Source organism: Myxocyprinus asiaticus, chromosome 29 (assembly GCF_019703515.2).
Source record: "Myxocyprinus asiaticus isolate MX2 ecotype Aquarium Trade chromosome 29, UBuf_Myxa_2, whole genome shotgun sequence".
Taxonomy (NCBI): domain Eukaryota; kingdom Metazoa; phylum Chordata; class Actinopteri; order Cypriniformes; family Catostomidae; genus Myxocyprinus; species Myxocyprinus asiaticus.
This window is the reverse complement of record NC_059372.1, coordinates 15,041,517-15,064,785: the sequence shown is the minus strand read 5'-3', so window position 1 is coordinate 15,064,785 and position 23,269 is coordinate 15,041,517. Positions and strand designations below refer to the sequence as shown.

Below are 23,269 nucleotides of genomic sequence, written 5' to 3'. Positions count from 1 at the left end.
AGCCGCAGACCGGTCATAGTGCCCATGATGACCCCTGTCCATCGTCGAAAGCACCTACAATGGGCACGAGCGTGGGAACTGGACCTTGGAGCAATGGTCCGAAGGTCGTCTGGTCCGTTGAGTCCCGTTTTCTCAAACATCATGCGGACGGCCATGTACGTGTGCGCCATTTACCTGGGAAAGTGATGGCACCAGGATGCACTGTGGGAAGACAAGCCAGTGGAAGGAGTGTGATACTCTGGGCAATTTTCTGCTGTGAAACCCTGGGTCCAGCCATTTGTGAACATCAATTTGACACGTGCCACCAACCTGAACATTGCAATGCAGACCAGGTACACCCCTTTATGGCAATGGTATTCCCTGATGGCAGTGGCCTCTTTCAACAGGATAATGCATCCTGTCACACTGCACTTGTTGTTCAGGAATGGTTTGAGGAACATGAAGAGTTCAAGGTGTTGCCCTGGCCTCCAAATTCCCCAGATCTCAATCCGATCGAGCATCCACGGCAGCTACACCTCACAACTTACAGGACTTGAAGGATCTGCTGCTAATGTCTTGGTGCTGGATACCACAGGAAAACTTCAGGAGTCTTACAGAGTCCATGCCTTGGCAGGTCAGCGCTGTTTCGGCGGCACAGAGGACCAAGCATATTAGGCAGTTGGTCATAATATTTAGGCTCACCAGTGTATATAACTTCTGTGGAATACAAAAGATGTTTGACGGAATGACAGCATCAGTTTTGTGTGACTATCCCTCTAAAGATACATGCAGAGATGACTGTCACAGCATTCCATGGACCAACAGTCAGAGGTACATGTTTTATATTTGTTCAGCTCATGCTTTGCTGTCTTTACTCCTTTGTCTTGGAAAGAGTTCATGCATCCCTTCCCGGTACAGCTCTGCATGCCTCTATTATCAGTTTAGTGTTTAAGTCCCCCTCTCTGGTCTGCCTATTTCTGGTGTGGTGGATAGGGAGCAGAGATAAGAGGAATCTGACAGGCTGGTACCTTGAGCTTCACAAAACACTAGACACCAATCCCCTCACAGAAAGTATATACTTTACAGTGGGCTTCTCAGTTTGGATAAACAACTTTACAGGTGAGTGTAAATTGAAGTGAAAAATTACTTTGAGTTTTTTTTGGGGGGGGGTGTTAAATGGAAATATGTCATCTTTAGGTTGTGGGTCTAAAGAAATTATTAGTGTGGTTGTAATTTCAATCATTTGTATTTTGAGGGGAGATGACATGAATTAGTGACAGCAGTGTCCTGCTGTGTGACGTGTTATAACATTTTCCCAATTCATGAATAATTATCCTACATAAAGGTTTTTGATTTTATCCTTATTAAATGAGCAAATACAATAATTTACCACACTGCAGGAGTGTTTCATTGAACTGAAGTAAAAGTAAAATGCTCTGTATTACAGAAACAACCTAACCCTAGAATCTTATCTGGTGCATTCTCAATGTCTCCATGCATTTCAGTTTTCACCCATTGAAGCTGAGGGTAAAAATTTAACTGACATTTTTATTCATAAAGAACAACTTGACTTCCTTAATTGTAATTTTGTTTCACCAAGTGAAGCAAGGGTTGTAACACATTTACATTTATGCTTTTGGCAGATGCTTTTATCCAAAATAATTCAAGGTATACATTTTATCAGATTGTGTTCCCTGGGAACCGATCCCATGATCTCAACATTGTTAGCACCATGCTCTTGGTTGAGCAGGAACACAACACTTATGACAAATTTTCCACTGATTAGACTAAAATCAAATCTCACATTTTTATATTTCAAATGAATATTGTTTAATGTAACACCAATAACACATTTTAATGAACCATAACATTTGTTAATGTAAATTAATAACTTCCAACATGGTGGGAAAATATATTTGAGTAGCCTCTTCCTTTAATCTTGGAAGTTCTTTACCACAACTTTTTGCCATTTCAAAATACAAGTTTTTGACATTGATAACACCAATGACATGAAATCAAACATTCTTTTAACTTTATTTAAATGATTTATTTTGCTCTCTTGGACACTTGTTAGGCCTTGCACTAATGCTTCACCTGAGAAAACAAAATAAACTAACTGTAAATGTCAAAAAAGTGGTTTACCAGATTTAGGGGACAAAGTTTTTCAGATAACTGACCACAAAAATTAGTAAAACAATATAGAGTAAAACCATTTCATATTTAATAAAAAGATTAGGTTATAGAATTATGCCTTTGTGTTTGTCACCATATTTTGACAAGGACCCACCTGTTTAGTAAACATGGTGATTTCGGAACTTGTCAGATCAGATCTTGAAGGAATATTCCAGGTTCAGTATTAGTTAAGCTTAACAGCATTAGTGGCACTTACAATGGAGGTGAATGGGGCCAGTCTATTAATGCTAAAATACACTGTTTCAAAAGTATAGTGACAAGACAAATATTATTCATGTTAACATTATTATATTGTGATAAAATCGCTTATTAACTGTATCTGTGTTAAGTTATATTCCATTGCTTGTGCTTTACCGTAACCACAATTTTTGCTTTATTAAATTTATTTATTTATTTTTTTTTTGTGGTAATCAACATTATGCCACAAATGATGTTGATTTGAGATTAACTTGTTTTGAACCCAGACAATTCCTTCAATTGGTAATTGTATTTTTAGTGTCATTGTCATTAACACCAGGTTTCCTGTCCTCCCTAATTAGTTATTTCCCTAGCACAACCTCCAGTTCATGCATGTCTGACAAGGGCTCAATGAAATGCCCTGTGGCTCCTTCTGACCCCACAACCCTGGGGGCCAAGGTTGATGACCTGCTATTCAAAGTAGACCAGCTCCTAACCAGGAGCTCCGAGAGAGGCTGCCCGATGTGTGAGACCTGTGTGCAGCACAGCACCCTGCAAAAGACTCTGACCAATCAGCTGTCAGCTCAGACCAAACTCCTGGATTCTCTGGAGAGGAAAGTCCAGGAGATGAGAACAGCCCTGGAGGAGCTGGCATGTGGTATGTAAACCAGAGGAATGGTGCTGCTATTGTATTACAGCTTCATATTTTCAATATTCCTGGTGTTACAGTGCAGATAAATGTGGCTGTGATGTGAAGGACTATTTTGAGGTTGCTTGCAGCACACTGAGTTCTAATTAACAATTAGACTTGTTACATCTAAAACAAGTTGGTTTTAAAGTAAAATCAAACCTTTGGTCATTTATTATTTGAATTTCACATTTATTGAATGACAAATTTGGCCTATATAATACCAGTAAACGGTATGGACATTTGACTGAATTTATATTTATCGTGATCTTAAAATAATTTTGATCTAAATGCCTATGCTTCAGTGCTTGAGATTAGTTTTATATAGAAAAATAAATGGTGCCTTCCTATGAATTTATTTACAACACTAAAATATGCATGAGTTGATTAAGGAAAAGCAGTCAAGTGCTCAGCATACATAGGAACTCCTTCAATACCATTTAAAAGCATCCCAAGTGGACACTTCATGAAGTTGGTCAAATGCCAGAGTGTGCAGAGCTATAATAATCTAAGCAAGGGATGGACACTTTGAAGAAGCTTGAGCTATAAGCAGTGGTGGACAAAGTACACTAATCTTGTAGTTGTGTAAAAGTACAGATACCCTGATGAAATATTACTCCAGTAAAAGTGAAATTACTCCTTTTAAATTTCCACTTGGGTAAAAGTACAGAAGTATTTCCTTGCAAATGTACTTAAGTATCAAAAGTAAAAAGTACTGGTGAATTAAAGGGATAGTTCACCCAAAAATGAAAATTCTCTCATTTACTCACCCTCATGCCATTCCAGATGTGTATGACTTTTTTCTGCAGAACACAAATTAAGATTTTTAGAAGAATATCTCAGCTCTGTAGGTCCATACAATGCAAGTGAATGGTGGCAAGAACTTTGAGGCTCCAAGAGCACATTATGGCAGCATAAAAGTAGTCCATAAGACTCCAGTGGTTAAATCCATTTCTTCAGAAGTGATATGATAGGTGTGGTTGAGAAACAGATCAATATTTAAGTCAATTTTTACTACAAATCTCCACTTTCTTTTGTTTTTGGCAATTCACATTCTTTGTGCATATCACCACCTTCTGGGCAGGGAGAATTTAGAGTAAAAAAGGACTTAAATATTGATCTTTTTCTCATCCACACCTATCATATCTCTTCTGAAAACATGAATTAAACCACTGGAGTCGTATGGATTACTTTTATGTTGCCTTAATGTGCTCTTGGAAACTCACAAATCTGGTCACCATTCACTTGCATTGTATGGACCTACAGAGCTGAGATATTCTTCTAAAAATCTTAATTTGTGTTCTGCAGAAAGAAGTCATACACATCTGGAATGGCATGAGGGTGAGTAAATGATGAGAGATTTTTCATTTTTGGGTGATCTATCTCTTGAGGCTTTTGTTTAATATTTTTTTATAATTCAATATGCTGTATCCTCCTGATCATATACATTTAAGGAGAGAGTGGTCTAATGTCACAGGCACACAGATAGTTTTTAGAGTTTGAAGTCATTTTCATCAGAAGTGTTGGAGGTATCATCTGGTGACTGGGACGTGATCTCTTCTCACAGATGTTCTCTGAAGTAGTCCTGACTTGAAATTGAATTCTTTAATTGCTACTAAACTTTTTTTTGCAAACATACAATGCATTTTCCACATTTAAATTGTAAATGACAGCAACATACTAAATAATACATTGGTTAAACTAATGCAACTTTGTGAATGCAATGGTACAGTATGAGTTATGTGATTATTCATATTATAAAACCATACTGCTGTACATTAAAACAAGGGTCACCAATAATCAAGACATTAATCAAAAGGTTACCTGTGTTCTCTAACCCTCTTTACCTCGGATCGCATTTGCTGAGCATCTTCAGAAAATGTAAATTGCATTATGACACTAAAATTGACAATCAAGTTCAGTTGGTCGTTAAAAGTTGACGGACATGATGCAGTTGTGATGGTGATGCTTTAGATTAAATGATTGTTCAAAATAGCCTATTAAATATCAGGAATGTATCATATGTAAACCCTGATATTACACCGCATCAGTTTTTCTTTAATAGCTGTGCACACAGCATATACACATCAATAGATGGTCCTTATACTAAGACTGAAAGTTTCCCCCACTACTTAATGCAGGTTGCCAGCTTGAACAGGCACATGACGATTCGCTTTCAGGTCGGAACCTACGATAGGCGCAACATCAGGACCAATATTACAGTCCTATCAGAAGGGCAACTGTTCCCTTTTGATTGCAGTTCCTCATCTTCTGATTGCTTTTATTTGTGAAATTAAAATGACAGTATGCTGGCTAATTTCATTGAATTGTCTCAATGTTCTCCCCATTTTACCAAAACTTCGGAGATAAAAAACTGGGGACATCTGGGAGGCGAATTAGCGATATACACACACTTCTGTATGGAAACAGCTTAAGGGCAGATTTATTTTGCGATAAACCAAAACTTATGAGACTTTTTTTTTCTAGGCATGACGTCATCTTGCACACCATTTATTTATTTATTTTTTTTTATTTATTTTTTTTATCCATAAAAGGCCATTTGAATGAAAACAGGCAAATTTGTTTTACCCATTTTCACTTTGTCGATAACAAAATAGTGCGAAAAGTGGATGGAAACTAGGCTAATGACAGTTTGATTTCCTTTCTCCCAAATTTGTCATACAGCCTACTGCCAAATGTGGATTTTTCATGTGGAGTGGCAGGTAATTTTGCTGATGTACCAGCCACTGGATGGCGACCTGTAAGACTTCTCGGAGTGATATGACAAGAAATTAGACGCAAAGACGCGCATATGATGAAACGTGTGATTTTTATATTTTGAAGAACAGACAAAAGAAAAGCGCGTTTGATTTGATATGTGTGCAATGAAAGCGCTTCTCCAAGACGCGCACATGCATAGATTTCTGGGACGGCATAGATGGTTTAGAAAGACCAACAATTTCAAACAAAAAAATAACTCCAGTTGTTACACGACAACGAATGCCATATCAAACATATGTAACCTGATTCTGTCTTGATTAAGGTTTTCAAACACTTAAATAAATAATAAATGTATTATTCAACTATATAGCAACAGAGAAAGCATTAAAAGCATAAGATTACATGTTTACTGATAGTGGCACCTGGTGGCCAAGGTTGGTACCACATGCATTTTTTTTTTTTTTTCTCACCGTGCGGTTCAGAGCCTCCGTAAGGCGGCGCTGTTGCTGTTCTACAAACATTTTATACCAGTCTTCTGCCCTGCTCATCTGTCAAGGATCCAGAACCATATTCTCTCTTTATAATGTCTGGATTAATGCCTGTGTAATATGACATAAATTCTCGTGGAATAATGTACGTTAACAATAACAGGTGTAGTTTAAAATATGATGCATAATATAAAAAAACAATAAATGCTGGCTTGTGGTCTTTAAATTATTGCAATAAAAATAGCAGTGTGGTACTGCAAATAATTTGTCTACAGTAAAATATTGCATGTCTTTTTATGGGATATTTTACTGCAAGCTTAGTACAAACCAATTGCTGAACCTCACTGCTATTTATGTAATTGTATCACTCTTTATCTCAGGTCTCACAAATGTTCCCTATTCCGACTTTCTCCTCACTGCCTTCTGCACACCCCACTAATTTCTTTCCTTTTTTTCTTCTTCCCTTTTTCTCCCCAATTTGGAATTCCCAATGCGCTCTAAATCCTCATGGTGGCGTAGTGACTCACCTCAATCCGGGTGGTGGAGGACGAATCTCAGTTGCCTTCGCGTCTGAGACCGTCAATCTACACATCTTATGTGGCTTGTTGAGCACGTTACCGCGGAGATATAGCGTGTGTGGAGGCTTCACAGCGTTCTCCGCGGCATCCATGCACAACTCGCCATGCGCCCGACTGAGAGCGAGAACCATATTATGGCAACCATTAGGAGGTTACCCCATGTGACTATTCCCTCCCTAGCAACCGGGCCAATTTGGTTGCTTAGGAGACCTGGCTGGAGTCACTCAGCACGCCCTCGATTCAAACTCGTGATTCCAGGGATGGTAGACATTGTCTTTCCTTCTTAACCATAGCCAGAAGCTCCCTTCTCAACTTCTGCTGCCATTTCCTTTTAGAGACTTCTTTAATACTGATCCAGCAATATCAATGTCTATAGGTGCTGCATTGATGTTCCCATAAATCCTCGACACCCAAAGTGGCAGTCCTCCATCCATTTTCCCTGCACTCTGGGTCCAGATCAGAATATTTTAGCTTCTTTCTCTCATGGGGTGCTTCCAATCTCTCTTCCCATGGGACGGTAAGCTCAATCATTACATCTTTTTAGCTCATGTCGAGCACGACGCCTTTACTGGCCTCAAGGAGGTAAGGGCGACCTCCGAAGGAAACTTCAGCTGCTGGCTAAAGTCGACCTCCACTGTCCAATCACTTCAAGGTGCCAGGATTGTTCTGGCTTCCCTTGACCCCTCCATTTTTGACCTAGAGACCGTAAAATAGAGCCACATGCCCTGAATGTGCCCTCTGAGAAAGGTGACTACAGTGATCAAAGATTATTATGCTGCTACATTATTACTCAATGTGTCTGGCAGCACTAATTTGGAAAGGTGGTGTGGGGCCACAGGATTACCATGTTCAATTTGATTTGACAGGCATAAACCTGAACGTCACAGACCTGTTAGCATGGTAACTATTTATGCCACTGCAAATTGACAGGGAGACCCACAAATCATCTGACTAAAGAATAAACAACAAATTAAACTATTTACACTGTAAAGAAAAGGAAGGTGCAATTATTGGGTTATATAAAAATAAAAATAAATTTTAACCCTAAATTGCATGTGTTGTGAAAGCTATGTTCAAAGACATTTTCGATTCACTTTTCAAAAACAAAATTCTGAGGAATAATATTTGGAACTGGGTGCTTTTTAGGTATGTTGGCTTGAGGCAACAATGTGTTATACTAAGTGCTTTGACATCCACCCAAATATGCTGATAACTACCAAAAATCGTCTTATTAAAAAAATCTGAGGAGGCACGAACCGTGTTTAATTGAGTTTTAAACCATCGTGTTATTCTGTGCTTTTGTCTGAAAAACATGGACCGAAATTCTCACAAAACTTGACCATATTGGATGGTACAAACGCTGGAGAATCTCTAGTATGGTTATGGTTAGGGGGTAGGTGTAGAGGTGGGCTTTAGGAATAGAGACCAATGACTCCCTATTGTGGTCTCATCATTTACTCACCCTTATGTCATCGCTGATGTATATGACTTTCTTTCTTCTGCAGAACACGATTTTTAGATTTGACAAAAAAATCTCCACTTTCAAAGTGTGAAAGTGGAGATTTGTAGTAAAAAAAAAAAAGGACTTAAATATTGATCTGTTTCTCACCCACACTTATCATATCACTTCAAAAGACATGGAATAAACCACTTGAGTTGGATGGATTACGTTTATGTTTCCTTTGTTTGGAGCTTCAAATGTCTGGTCACCATTCACTTGCATTGTATGGACCTACAGAGCTGAGATATTCTTCTAAAAGTCTTTGTGTTCAGCAGAAGAAAAAGTCATACACATCTGGGATGGCATGAGGGTGAGTGAGTGATGAGAGAATTTTCATTTTTTGGGGAACCATCAATTTAAATATTTGTTGTGAAATTGAGTGACTATGTAAATTGCTGATGTCAGAATAAAACATTAACCCCAAAACAAAAAGAACAATTGAATAAAACAGTACTATTAAGCAGTTTTTTTTTAACATTAAAAATATAATAGATATTATCTATATTTTTCACTCTAAACAGCCATAGAATTGGCCTCTAGCTGAACTTTTTATGTAGATTTTACTTAAATCTTCAAGCAAAGACTAAAAGGTTATTTTAAATAATGGATGCAGTAGCTGAAATATTTAAAAAATGAACATTAAATTTGCAACTTTTTTTCATATACTTCAATAAATGTAAGAGTTGTTTTGTTTTAAGTATACACAAGAGTTCACACATGTCATGTGTTTGCGCAGGTATACTGTTAGAAGTCAAATTTCAGCATGAAGCTAAATTACAAAACAAAGGAGAAAGAGAAATGTCTACTCTACAACCAAAACTGGACGGATCACAACATCACAAGAAAACACAGAATATGAATCGGGTTGAAAATAAGAATATTACACTAAACCAGAATGACATTAAGACACAGAGTGTTGCTCCTCCTGCAACAATGATGACTCAGAAGTTGGTCACCACTCCAAGCATTGCCTCAACAAAGACAGAAGTCCAAGACGACAGGAAAGTGTCAACACCAAAGACAACGGTTGTGACTTTGTCCAACACTGTCGCTCTGAAAACGATCAAAACAGAAAATGCAACTGTTCTGCAAAATTATATTGTACCAAAGACAACTGGACTGATTGCTCCTACAGCAACAACAATGGCTCCGAACTATTCTCCCAAGATGACTTTGTCGGAAGTCACTACAGATTCAACACCAAGCCATAAACCTCCCAAGCCAAGTCTGGTTTCACCTGTAACTATTGCGCAGAGTTTTGGAAAATCAACAGTAAATACCACAACAACAAAAATGGCAAAGTTATTAGATACATTTTTACCACTAAGCCATAAGTCACCAAAAACGATGGGATTGACTGTTACCACAGCAACAAAGGAAGCCTCCTCCCTCAGACAAGAGCACAGCTGCCCCAATTCTTTGCAAAAGTAAGGCAAACAATCAATACTTTTGTATTTTTTTTAATTTATTTATTTTTTGCCAAAATGTAAAGTACATTTTTTGATTTTTTTTTTTTAAAGTCGTCAGGATGACTGTATATATACACAGTCCATACATCAGCTCGCCTATTTTCAGGCATCATTTTTTCATTTTATTGCTAAATTTTCCTGATCAAGATACCTTCAGACCTTAGAGTCAACATGAAATGCCACTCGCAAACCTTTTTACTTCTGTAAATTTGAAGTATTTCCCAGTAATGATAGTCAAAGAGAAAAAAAATGTAGGGTGCGACTTGATTGGGAATTGATTGTACTGCAAAAAAAAAAAAAAGTGGGTGTCAGATACTAAAATGGAGCTAGGTTGTTGAAAAACTAGGAGGGATTTGTGACTTTGGTTAAAAAGGAAAGTTGTTTCTTAAGTGGAGGTAGTAATTACGTATGTTTGAAATTTGTTTGTTTTTGTTTTGAAATAGCATGCACTAATAAATCATTCACAATAAGACCAGGAAAATGTATTGAGGAATTAAATAGGGTCAATTTTGATTTCATATTGACTTGAACTGCCTGGCTGTAACTTGTATTTCACTATTCTATAGCAGTGTTTTTCATTTTATAAAGAATACAGGTCACTGGAGGAAAGGCAGATTTGACCCACATGGTAACAGCACCACTGGCAAAGAGAGGGACTGAAGCAGTCGGAGCTGTAAACCACATAGCAGGTGGAATACAGATTAAAATAAGCCCAGCAGGAGACAAGAAACAGGCTCAGATGAAAAGCAATAACCCTCCTAAAACCTGTTTCAAAATTATAGGTAAATAACCATTTTGCTTGTGCAAGGGATATTTGTAAGCGATGCTGTCATGGACAACTGGATTGTTGTACTGTTCCTTTTTACAAAAACAAATCTGAGCACCAATTACCAGCAGTAGATAGAAGTAGTTTGTAGTGTAAATTTGTTTTAAAAGGGTAAAGAGGTGACAGCAAGTCCTCTAGCCTGACCTTAGAAATCTGAAATATCTAAAATATGATAATCCTCCTTCCTCGGCGCATTATTGTCCCATCTATTCTCCTGCAGCTGTTCCCACTCCAACCCAACAGGGAGAACATTATAGATCAGATATCATCACCATAAATATCTCATAGTGATCTCTGATGTAAAATTCCCACTCAAGTAGACAGACAATTGAAAGAATGTCATTGAAAAAAACTGTATGTGGTAATAAAGTTGCCAAATAGACTTTAAAAAGACACTTGGCTTGTGTTATCATCAGTGCATTGGTGCATAAGAAGGATCCAACATTTGTACACTTAAAGGCATAGCTCACCCAAAAATTCTAATTTTAAAGTAATTCATACGACTCCAGTGATTAAATCCATAGAGTATCTTCAGAAGTGATTTTGATAGATGTGGGTGAGAAACAGATCAATATATAATTCCTTTTTTACTATAAATTCTCCTTCCTGTCCAGTAAGTGGCGATATGCACAAAGAATGCGAATCGCCAAAAACAAAAGAAGAATGTGAAAGTGGAGATGAAAAAAAAGGACTTAAATATTGATCTGTTTCTCACCCACATCTATCATATCGCTTCCGAAGACATGGATTTAACCACTGGAGTCGTATGGATTACTTTTATGCTGCCTTTATATGATTTTTGAACCTTCAAAGTTCTGGCTACCATTCACTTGAATTGAGTAGACCTACAGATCTGAAATATTCTTCTAAAAAATCTTTGTGTACAGCAGAAGAAAGAAGTCATCCACATCTGGGATGACATGAGGGTGAGTAAATGATGAGAGAATTTTTATTTTTGGGTGAACTATTTCTTTAAGCCTAAAATGTATGAATGTCTTTGCATTATATAACAAAATACCAAGCCAAGTGTCTTTTCTTTTAAAGAAATATAACACGTAGGTCCATAAATTAGTGAATTGCATTTGTGGTTACTCTGCAAGGACACGTGAGTGAAATTCAGGGGAACTGACTTTCAAGGATTTGTATAGTCTGATCTCTTAATATGCCACATAATATGTTCTCCTGTCTCTTTTCAGATGATATTCCACCTCAACCTGCCCCTTTCGCTCACCGGTTTGTTTCGTTGAAGTCCAGCCCTCCGCCCTGTGATGTCTTCAGTATCCACACCAGAGAGGTGCTGGGAGGGTGAGATGAAAGTTATAATTTCTGCTACAATAACTGCTACTGAATTATTTTAAATGTATTTCACTTGAATTGCCAAAATTCTGTCCCAGTAATCAGTCCTTCCTTTTTGAGTATTAACCATCAAATTAAATATCTACATTGCTAGTGGCCGCTTTGGCAAGGTGCACAAGTGTACCGAAAATAAGACCGGGATGAGACTCGCTGCTAAGATCATCTATACACGAAATGCCAGAGAAAGGGTAAGTACACAAGATTAAGTTCAGATCTGTGTGCATGTGTGTGCATGTATTTTGATATTTCCATAATTGCATCAGTGAAATACCTAATTTACCTGTGAATGTATTTATACAGTGGTTTACAGTATGTTTAGCAGTACTGTAATGTGCATGTTATCAAACCTCTACCAAACTAGCACCACAATTAATTTTCATAACCAAAACACCAGCACCATAATACATTAAGCAGCCAGTATAACATGCAGCAAGCATTTGAAACAGTGTCTACAGTTAGCCTGTTAGAATATATATATATATATGTGTATATATATGTATATGTATGTATATGTATATATATATATATGTATATTATACCTACATACACACTAACTGAGCACTTTATGAGGAACACCTGAAAACCTACTTATTCATGCCATTATCTAATCAGTCAATCATGTGGCAGCACTGAAATACATAAAATCATGCAGATATGGGTCAGGAGCTTCAGTTAATGTTCACATCAACCATCAGAATGGAGAAAAATGTGATCTCAGTGATTTGGACCATGGCATGATTGTTGGTGCCAGATGGGCTGGTTTGAGTATTTCTGTAACTGCTGATCTTCTGGGATTTTCAAGCACAACAGTCTCTAGAGTTTACTCAAAATGGTACCAAAAACATCCAGTGAGCGGCAGTTCTGCGGATGGAAATGCTTTACTGATGAGAGAGGTCAACGGAGAATGGCCAGACTGGTTTGATCTGACAAAGGCTACGATAACTCAGATAACCACTCTGTACAATTGTAGTGAGCAGAATAGCATTTCAGAATGCACAACACGTCGAACCTTAAAGTGGATGGGCTACAACGGAAGAAGACCATGTCGGGCACTTTAGTAGGACCATAGTGTTTTTAACAAAAGTGCTCAATGTGTGTGTGTGTGTGTGTGTGTGTGTGTGTGTGTGTATATATATATATATGTCCACATTTAATGGTACTCTATTGTGGGCAATATTTCCAGCCAATTTTCAAATCCAATTTTAGCAGTCATATTCTTCCCCGTATAATATAATATTTCTAGACTTGTGTTCTCAAATGATCGCATTCTGGAAGTATATAATTCATTATACCTTATTTACTGGCCACTGGATGCCCATGTTAGCACAATTAACTCAAAGAGCATGAATAACACAAGTTATATTAGGGTAAGGACATGATATGAAACTCCTAAAGGTTGGTCCCACTTTCCATGCGTGTGGTTTTCCAGGACATGGCACTGAATGAGGTCCAGGTGATGAATCAGCTCAGTCATCCCAATGTCCTCCAACTCTACGAAGCTTTTGAGGTCAAGAATCAAGTTGTGCTGATCCTGGAGTAGTGAGTAGATCCAGATCCACACTTCGAGACAAACATGCTGACTTTGACAATACTAATACTAGAACAAAACTCCCTAATGCTAATTCTTGGCTAGTATGAAGCTTTTTCACAATAAGTAAAGTAAATCAGAGCTACTGTCATATAAAGCCCATTCAGTCTCATTTTTTATCCAGTCTGGAGGGGGGTGAGCTGTTTGAAAGAATCGTGGATGAGAGCTGTCCCCTGACTGAGGTGGATGCCATGGTATTTGTGAAACAGATCTGTGAGGGTGTCCAGTACATGCACCAGATGTATGTTCTTCATCTGGACCTCAAGGTAATTGCTACATTTATGTAATTGCGGCTTTTGTTAAAGCCATGATCTACCAGTTGATCTACAGGAACCTACAGGATAGTTTTTTTGTAGACAAATGAAGCCTCTTCCACTAATAGTGCAAAGAAGAATGCCAAAGAGAACTGCATGTCATAAATAGACTTCACATGTTAGCGTCACTGAGAAATTTAAGGCAACATCTCTTACTGTAATTTTGTTGTTGTATGTTGTGGCATGATTTAGAAACGACTGTTTCATTCTCTTTGACCTTTTATGAGAAGAAATTATTTTCGTGCAAGCGTGCGCTAAGTCTAAGTGCAAGTGGGTTTGGCAAAATCTTGTGCGCAAGGCGCTAATCGGGTCAATGGAGATTCTTCCCCGGCACTGTCTCTGTCCTATTATCAGTCCCGGTTCTACGGGGTGCTTGAAACGAAACTTAGAGCACCCTGAATTGCAAACCAGGGCAAACTGCTGCCCGCGGGTTGATTTATCATGAACGTTTTTTATTAGATCTTTCATTTATCTGGCTTTTGGACCTATGGTGCATCCATAAGCTTTTAATATGCTCAGGGTTGCCAGATAATATATGCAACACCCCAATCAGAGATTTATACTTGAAATATTTCGCCTTTGTCATATTTTATGCGATCTGGCAATCATACATGCGAGTGCACGTGCTTTCTTTCTGCAAAAAACAACAACTTAATGCTCAATAGTGCACGGAGGGGATACGTGAGTAAAACAGAGTGAGAGAGGAATATATTTATTCTTTGTGTTATTTGTAAAATGCTGAAGTCCCTCACACCTGTATTTGAATGTTACTCAGGCAGTAATCATTTATCAGTGTTATGCAGCCTGTTTTATTCAGATGTGTGCTGAATGGGGTGCCAAACATTGACAAGACCCACATCATGACCCATGAGCATGTAAACAGGTTGATAATGTTCTGAGAATAAAACAAGTAAACGGGTCCACTTTGCGGCCAACATTAAAATAAGCTTTTAGAATCTCTTTCCCGAATATTTTATTTTACTTTTAAACCAGACTCCTAATGTAAAGTGTTAAATTGAATACTAAATTACCACTGCATTGAAGTATGGTAAAATAATCAATTAATAATTTTATTCAGTTTTACTAACACATGATAGAAAGTATAGCAGCAAAACTTCAAGCAATCACAGAATGGTCCCATCAGTATACACTTGAGAAAATTGTGCATCATTCATTGAGTGCATGTCTGGGCTTAAAAGATAAAACTATACAGAACTTTTTATCTTCTCTGTTCCATGTTCTACTGAACAGCTGATGTGGCCCCAACACCAAAATAACTGCACACCCCTGCTCAATTGAATATGTAAGACTAATACTGTAAATTGGCAAGCAGATTTTCTTGAATATCAGCAAACACACAAAAATCCTTGCATTTTGTGAATGCACAAAATGCTGCATCAAAACTTATAAACGTGTATTATTTTGCAAATCAGTATGTCCTAATCTGCAGGAGCAGTCATTTTCAGTGACAGGTCATGCGGAAAAAAAACCCCCGAAGCAATAAATGTTTTGTACAAAAAAAAAAACTAACTTTTCTTTACGTTAAGTAGCATTTAAACATGATTTAATCTATTAAAAAAATGTGTAATTATGATACATCTCCACTTTATACAGAGCACCCCCACTATTTTCAGAAGAACCCTCAGTGATTTTGATCTGGAACCGGGCCTGCCTTTTATACAGTCCATTCCCTGTCAAGCACCAGCAGTATAAACAAAGACAGCACATTCATAAGTTTGTAGTGTAAATGGACTGTATGTAATGAATTGGAAGAATACAAATATGGATTTACATTATTTTGTGTCCTTGTTAAATGGTACACGTTCCTTTTATACACATGGAAAATGTGGTTCAGGATATGGATTTAGGCTCCATTAAGTTACAGAGAATGTAAGTATTATTAATAATTTTCATCTACTGACACACAAATTATGGCTAGTATTAACAGTGATTTGTATCAGAATGCACTTCACCTCTACTGATTGATTTTGACTTTAAAAAATGTAAATTATTTATTGAAACATGAAAAGATTAAACCAAAAATATTTCTAAATTCAAATTACACTTCAAACTAATTGAAAATATAATCAAAATAACAAAGTGGTCAAATCAATCATACCAAATCCAAATATTTTACTCTCTCCTTCCACTGGCCGCTTTTGCAGCGACTTAAACATAACAATAAAAATAATAATAATAATTGAAAACATTTACAATGACCTCTAGAAATTGTAACACACATCTCATAATTTTTTGTTTCAACAAACGGCTTCAACTGTGATCATCAAGGACATTAACTGATGATATGTACTTTCAGAATTTGGACATGAACTTTATTACATCTGCTGGTGAAATCTCCAATCTGCAAATGCAGAAACTAAATTTGGACTTTATGCTGAGTTAAGAGGTGGTATTGAAACCTCTTAGTGCATTGACATCTCCAAAAAATAGCAAATTGCTCTTTGCACCACTTCATTTATATACAATACACCCACAGTTTGCACGCCTACCCCCACAGTAGTGCAAACATTCCCACCCATGGCCACTTGCGCTTTGCGCTGGCACAAAAATTGCATTTAGAATCAGTGCACTCACGAAAATAGAGCCCGAAATGTGTAAAAAAAAAAAAGAATTGACAATTTGATAATGATCACAATGACTAAAGTTACTCCCACAAACCATGAAGGACAATAACTATTTTCAATTTTACCATTATTTATATATTTTCAATTGCTAAATTGAATATTGTACTTTTCATTTTGTGTATTTATTAATACATTTATTCAATTATTGTAATTATTAAATTGCCAATTTTTTTCTAATTATTATTTGGTGGCACAAATGGGCCCAATATCTGCATACAGCTCTCAAAAATGTATTTTCCACGGCACCTTCAAATACATGTTGATGATTTATCAGTTCTCATATCAATTTATTTCCAGCCAGAGAACATCCTTCTTGTTAATCGCTCTAGCAGTCAGGTGAAGATCATTGACTTTGGACTTGCCAGGAGGTAGGATGGATATATATACACACACACACAGTACCTACATACTGCTATGGACCCTTTTCACGTGTTCGTGAAGCGGAAGTCATCATAGTTGGCTAAACTTGAATAGGGGAACCAAGGCTAATTTAATTTTTGCTTACCTGTTTGCTCCAGCAGCAAAAGAAAAAATCAACAATTATGCTTTCGCAGCTTTGCAAAAGAAGATAAAAAATATACAGTGCTGTATAACAGCAGTAAGAAGAGAGAAACGGGCCAAATATTCTGTCACTCCCTCAGCAGTTGTGTTAGAAGCCTCATCGCAGCTATAGTAACTGATTGTTTTACATTTATTCCAGGGTAGTATAATACAAATTACAATTTATAATAAATTTATATATAAATTTACACAATATTTTTAAAATTGGAAATATAAAAAAGTTTGCTACATTAATGTTGTTAAAGAAGGCAGAAACGCATCATAACAGGACTGTGAAATGGGTCCATTGTACACATGCATGCATGCATGTTGATTAGTTTAGATCACGATTAGTGTTTTCATTGGCCCCTTTTAACCAGTATGACATTTGCCTTACATACTTTTCCAATGACAACTGTTTATTTATGTATATGCTGATCCTCAAATATTGTAACTGAGGCTTATTTTTATGGGTCAATTGACTGTCATTCTACCTTGTCCATCTTTAGGTACAAACCACGAGAGAAGCTCAAAGTGTCATTTGGAACACCTGAATTTTTAGCCCCAGAGGTGGTGAACTTCGATTTTGTCTCCTTCCCTACAGATATGTGGACGTTAGGAGTTGTCACATACATGCTGTAAATAACACACAAGAACATATAATTCACAGTTTGACAATAATTTGAACATATTTCTAAATTTGAAATTAATGGAACATTCTGGGTTCAGTAGAAGTTAAGCTCAACAGTCATTAATTGATAACCAGAAAAAGAAAAACATAGGTTAGAGTAGGGAACTTCATATGGAAGTAAACGGTGTCAGTGTCTGGACGATTTAAGGCCTGAAATGTTTTGCTCATATATTTAAGCAGTAACATAAATTATATAACATTTTTTTAATTTAATCTGTACTTTACAGTTACTGTAGTTACTGCCCTACTGTACACATGGAAAAAAATTATGCACGAGTCAAGACTATTTTGTGTGGTATCATGCAACAAAAGCTGTTGATAGAGATTGACCTGGACTGAACGTCCCTTTAATTTAAATGAAAATGTAAGTGTATGAGTCATATGCCCAATTTAACAATTTGTTTTTTTTTTTTACAATTTATTCTTTTATAATTGATTGTGATTGGTTAAAGGAGGGGACATGCAGGAGAGAAACTGGTAGTGAGGCTAAAAACATCAAACACTGCAGCCATCCAGGATCAATCAGTCAAATGTTTAGTCTATTTAATGCAATACCTACTAAAATAATATAACATTTATAAGTTTTAAATGGTTCCATAAGTGAGAATTGTTGAAAGAAGAAACAATTAAAATATATATATTTTTAAATATAATATAAATGCTTGCACATGTAAAACTTGTCCCCAGGGTGTTCCGGGTGGTTGCCAGGGCGATGCTATGCAGTTGCTAAGGTATTCTAAGCAGTTTTGTAGAACATTGCTACAGTATGTACGTGATACTGTATGGTGTTCTGAGTAGTTTCTGGTTACATATTTGATCGCGTCAAAAAAGCCCACCCTCAAGTCTCTGTAATATTCTGGTGTTTAGATTTGGCTTGGGTCCCTCCTTTGCCATAGCATGCACCACTAGTTAGAAAATAAATCCCAACAATTAATCAACCACTATCAATTTATTTTGTTCTAGCTTAAGTGGCCTCTCTCCATTTCTGGGTGATGATGACAGCCAGACCCTCAACAATGTTCTCATGGGCAACTGGTAGGCAACTGTTATATTTGTCCTATACACAACAGCTAATCACAAAAAAGCTGAAACATCCAATGAGCTCTACAATATCTAAAGAGAGCTTTCAGTTAGCATTTAGTTCATTTTACATGAAAAACAAATATATATATATATATATATATAGCCTATTTTTAAGAATTATGCATTACAATTTCGTAACAAACAAATTATGAAATTGAAGAAAAAAATGTTTTTACTGCAATTTTACTTAATTCAATTTGAAGGAACTTTATTCAATTAAAATGCATACATTTCAAATATTTTTTTGAGTGCATCTGTTTGGCTAGCACAGGGTTCTCTGGAAGTACACTAACTGGAAGATTACATCGTTGCTTATAGGCAGGGGTGTAGATTCCAGGGGGGATGGGGGGGACAAAACAAGCATGTACAACCCTCCCATTATTTATACCATGATCAATGAAATATATGTAAATGCTTCACACTGCAACCCACCTAACAAGCTAATTCCTGAGACCCTAGAAACATTTATTTAGAAATCACAAGGTTGATAAAAATAATAGAGAACTATTAAAGTAGTACACACGCTATACAAATCTGTTGGCCCTTTATAAAATAAGGCCCCCTGTTGAATGTGTGTGTAGGTACTTTGATGAGGATGCCTTTGAACATGTCTCTGCTGAGGCTCGGGACTTTGTCACCAACCTGCTGATCAGAGAGAGAAGGTGAGAGTGAAAATACTGCACTGCCTTTTGATCTTAAAGCGATAGTCACTCAAATTAACATTCTGTCATCATCTGCTCAGCTTCTTGGCCATGTGTAGTTGTTTTTCTTTCATGGAATACAAAAGGAGATGTTTTACAGAATGCCCGAGCTGCTTTTTTATATAAAATGAGAATATACACTGACCAGAGGCTGTCAAGCCCAAAAAAGGACAAAAAGCAACATTTAAGTACCATAAAAGTTGGCCAGTAATAGCATTCCAAGTCTTCTAAAGCCATACGATTGGACTGTACGTGGAAAATACTAAAACTATTATTATTATTTACTGAATCCACCCCAGCTCTCAAATCCTATTCATGCACACATTCAAACCAGATGCATCGTGATATATGCAATACTCCTTATACCATATAGTATTGAGTGCAATGGTCCATTGGGTATCTTTAAGAAACTGTTATACATTGAAGTCTCTCTTCTTTTTGCTTTCTGGCATCTGTCCTCTTGTGTGCAGTGGTCGTCTAAGTGCTGCCCAGTGTCTCAAACACCCTTGGCTCAACAACATCTTTGAGAAGGCAAAGAGCGCAAATATTGTGCTCAAATCACAGGTTTTCCTCAAGAAGTACATGGCCAGGCGATTGTGGAAGGTATAGAAACCATGAACATGCATATGGTGTAGCAAAACCTACTGTAAATCCCATTTTAAGATATACTGCACAGTTCATTACTCAAAATGTTTCCTTTGTTTTATATTTTCTATTTCCATCTCTGTCACATTTGTACAGAAAAATTACATAGCCATTGCTGCGGCCATGAGGTTTAAGAAGACTGGAAGTTCAGGTTCCCTGACCTCGATTGGAATCTGAGAGTGTTCTAACTCACTATAGAGAGGTCCTACCGACTGTGCTCACTATGTGTGCTTTTTAAATCTGCAGATCATGCCTTTGTAATTGCCATTCTGCATTGCCACTTTTCATATCTAAGCACTAACTGGCTGCCATTTTAATCATAAAAACTTATTTGGTTAAACGTAGAGCTTAGAATATGTAATGGACAAGCAAACTGTAACATGCGATTTATATTTATATTCAAAATGAAAATGTTTCTTGTACTTGCTTTGTGCACCATAATGTTAAACAGTGGTGGTGTTGTGGTGTACAAATAAAGGTTTTCTCAAGGGTACAATTTTTTATTTTTTTCACTTTTGTCTTTGTCAGTTATTCTGGCAGAATATTTCATCCAAAACAGTGATGGGAAGGAATTAAATGATTGATAAGAAAAATTGTCTTGCATTTGAATATTCATATTTTGAAAAGCATATAGTAAGAAATGACCAATGAAAATTTTGTCATCATTTACTCACCCTCCAAACCCAGTTGTCTTACTTTCCTCTGTCACTCCATGGAACACTAAAGGAGAAGTTAGGCAGAATGTTAATCTTAGAAACAATTCACTTTCATTGCATACTTTTTTTCCATCCAGTGAATGGTGAGTGAGGCTAAAAACATCATCTTTTGTGTTCCACGAAAGAAAGAAATTCATATGGGTTTGAAACAACACAAGGGTGAGTAAATTATGATAGAAATTTACATTTTTTGGTGAACTATACCTTTAAAGGAACTTTGCTTATGTAAATAGATATTACATTATTTTGAGAGGTGAGATTCAGCCCATTAGCAAAGAACAAGAAATAAAACAGGAAGTCCAAGCCTTGTGGTTGTACATGTGCATGACATAAAGTTCAGGTGAGTCTCTATCTGCATAAACAAGCACAATGCTTTTTTTCTATGCAGCCTACTATAACTTCAAACTATCTTTGAATAACAGGAGTCACCTCATAGTCCAGGATGGACTTTTCTGGTTGGCAGCGAGTCCAGTGCTCCAACTTTCTGTCAGCACATTCAAATGTTTCCTAGCTCTTGACAGCAATGTATCTTAAATCAACAACTGCTTATCGGTGGTGTGGCCATAATCAGGCAACACCCATTAACCTTGAGAAGATGGCAGATGCCTCATGCCACACCAAACAGGAAGATCCTGCTTAAGTGCCCTGCTGTTTGTAGAATGCAGTGTTTGCTTTGACTGAATGGTACTTGGCTTGCTTATAACCCACCTGAATGAGTCACTTTTGGAGTCACAGTTTTTAGGGTCCACCAAAGTGAACATTTTGAATAATCTTAAAAAAAATACATGTTTGGACTAAAAACTCCATATTTGGGGAGGCTTAATCTAAATGAGAATGAATGTCACATGGATCTTAAAGGGAACCAGTGCAACAAATCTTCCTGTATTTAAAAATGAATCATTGCTGATGATGTCATCTGTGTGACAGTGGCATCATGATCCACCCCCAGAAACCCAACTAGAAAACCCACAAGGGGGGGGGGGGCATTGACCTTCCCTAGGACCCGGCCGAGTGACAGGAGTTAGTTTTTAAACCCATTACCAAATGATTGTGATCATTAATTTTACACCTCATTAATTCTAGTAGTATTCTATTAAAATGACTTAATCCAGCGTCGATGTTGCAATAATACTCGCCGTGACTAACTCCTAATCTGAACAGGCATCTTCAAGTGTCATGTGATATTTGCGGATCTACAGTATAATAAATGATCTTACAGTGACTTCAGTACAAGGATGTAACCATATATTCAGGACTGGGGGGGGGGACCAAATGGAAGAATTTGATAATCAACCATGGAAAATAACCCCTATCAATTGGCCACTATTATGAATATTGGGGGGGGGGCATTGTCAATGTCTATGGTGGTTACAGCCCTGCTTCAGTATACCAAACAGTGTAATAATGCTCCCTTAACACGTATGGACCTTGTATGTTATGAACTACTAGTATTCAAAAGGGTTTTAATAATCTGATATTTGATGTAAAAATGTAAACTATTTTACTTGTGATAGGAGTACAAATGGGCTAAAAGCACACCTTATGGAAAATGTGCTTTTTTTTTATGGTCACAATGTGTATCAAGATTGAAAAAATAAATGTATTTTTATTGAATATTGATGGAGCCACATAATTTGTTTGAAAGGAAATAATAACGGAAGGTTGTTTTGATTAAAATCAATTTAAAAAGGCCCCCAGGGGGTTATAGTGATTGTGTAAATATACAGTAGGGCATGTATTTATAGGGCAAAGTTTTTCAAATTAGGCTAATACTTTTGAGACAGCAAGATGCTTTTTTTTTTGAGTAACAAATTATGATAATGCTTCTTCAAAATAACTACTTCAGAAAAGGGTGCATGATTTCCTGTTAATTTCAAACACTTTTGGCATTTTATAACATCACAAGTAAACAAATTAATCTCCATTGTGATTGGATTAGTCAATGTGAGCCCACTTTAAAAAATTTTCATAAATCTATTCGCCCCACAATGTGTTTTATAGGTGCCTTTAACCCTTGTGACAGGGGGACTTTTAACCCCAAATACCATCCTTTCACTTATTTAAGTTGTTTAAAAAAACTTTAACTTGAACAAAACTGAAAATGATAAGTATTTTGTCTTAAAATAAATGTAAAAATTCTCATTAGCTACATAAATTCGCAACATTTTAACAATTATTAAAATTATAATATATAAATATATAAATATATATGTATTATTTACTTTTAATATTTGTAATATTTTAAAGATTCAAATATTGCAAAATAATTGCAGAATTTTGCAAGATTAGCTGCAAAAATATAGGGCATCTTCTGTTTCACACATGACAATAAAAGACTGAGCACAAGCTGGTCCTGAATAAATAATTTAA

At 36.7% G+C, this 23,269-nt stretch overlaps 1 protein-coding gene across 2 annotated transcripts; it reads left to right on the top strand.

Moving 5' to 3' along the window:
* Positions 1-998: 998 nt before the first annotated feature.
* mylk2 (myosin light chain kinase 2) lies at positions 999-20,787 on the top strand. 2 transcript variants are annotated; one of them, XM_051662748.1, is made up of 14 exons: positions 999-1,098; positions 2,712-3,007; positions 9,062-9,752; positions 10,383-10,576; positions 11,817-11,925; positions 12,071-12,164; positions 13,406-13,515; positions 13,689-13,830; positions 16,821-16,891; positions 17,573-17,701; positions 18,718-18,789; positions 19,419-19,499; positions 20,009-20,141; positions 20,280-20,787. In XM_051662748.1, the coding sequence occupies exons 2-14, from the start codon at positions 2,743-2,745 to the stop codon at positions 20,358-20,360; spliced, it is 2,172 nt and encodes a 723-aa protein (XP_051518708.1). In that variant the 5' UTR covers positions 999-1,098; positions 2,712-2,742; the 3' UTR covers positions 20,361-20,787. The 2 variants fall into 2 exon arrangements, with proteins under 2 accessions (XP_051518708.1, XP_051518709.1); XM_051662749.1 differs by lacking the exons at positions 9,062-9,752; positions 10,383-10,576 and having other exon boundaries at positions 20,280-20,786.
* Positions 20,788-23,269: the final 2,482 nt, after the last annotated feature.

Coding starts and splice junctions, on each gene's coding strand:
- mylk2 (XM_051662748.1), top strand. CDS start 2,743: ATGTCTGACAAGGGCTCAATGAAATGCCCTGTGGCTCCTTCTGACCCC. Junction 12,165..13,405: donor CACGAAATGCCAGAGAAAGG/GTAAGTACACAA, acceptor GTGGTTTTCCAG/GACATGGCACTGAATGAGGT. Junction 17,702..18,717: donor GGAGTTGTCACATACATGCT/GTAAATAACACA, acceptor ATTTTGTTCTAG/CTTAAGTGGCCTCTCTCCAT.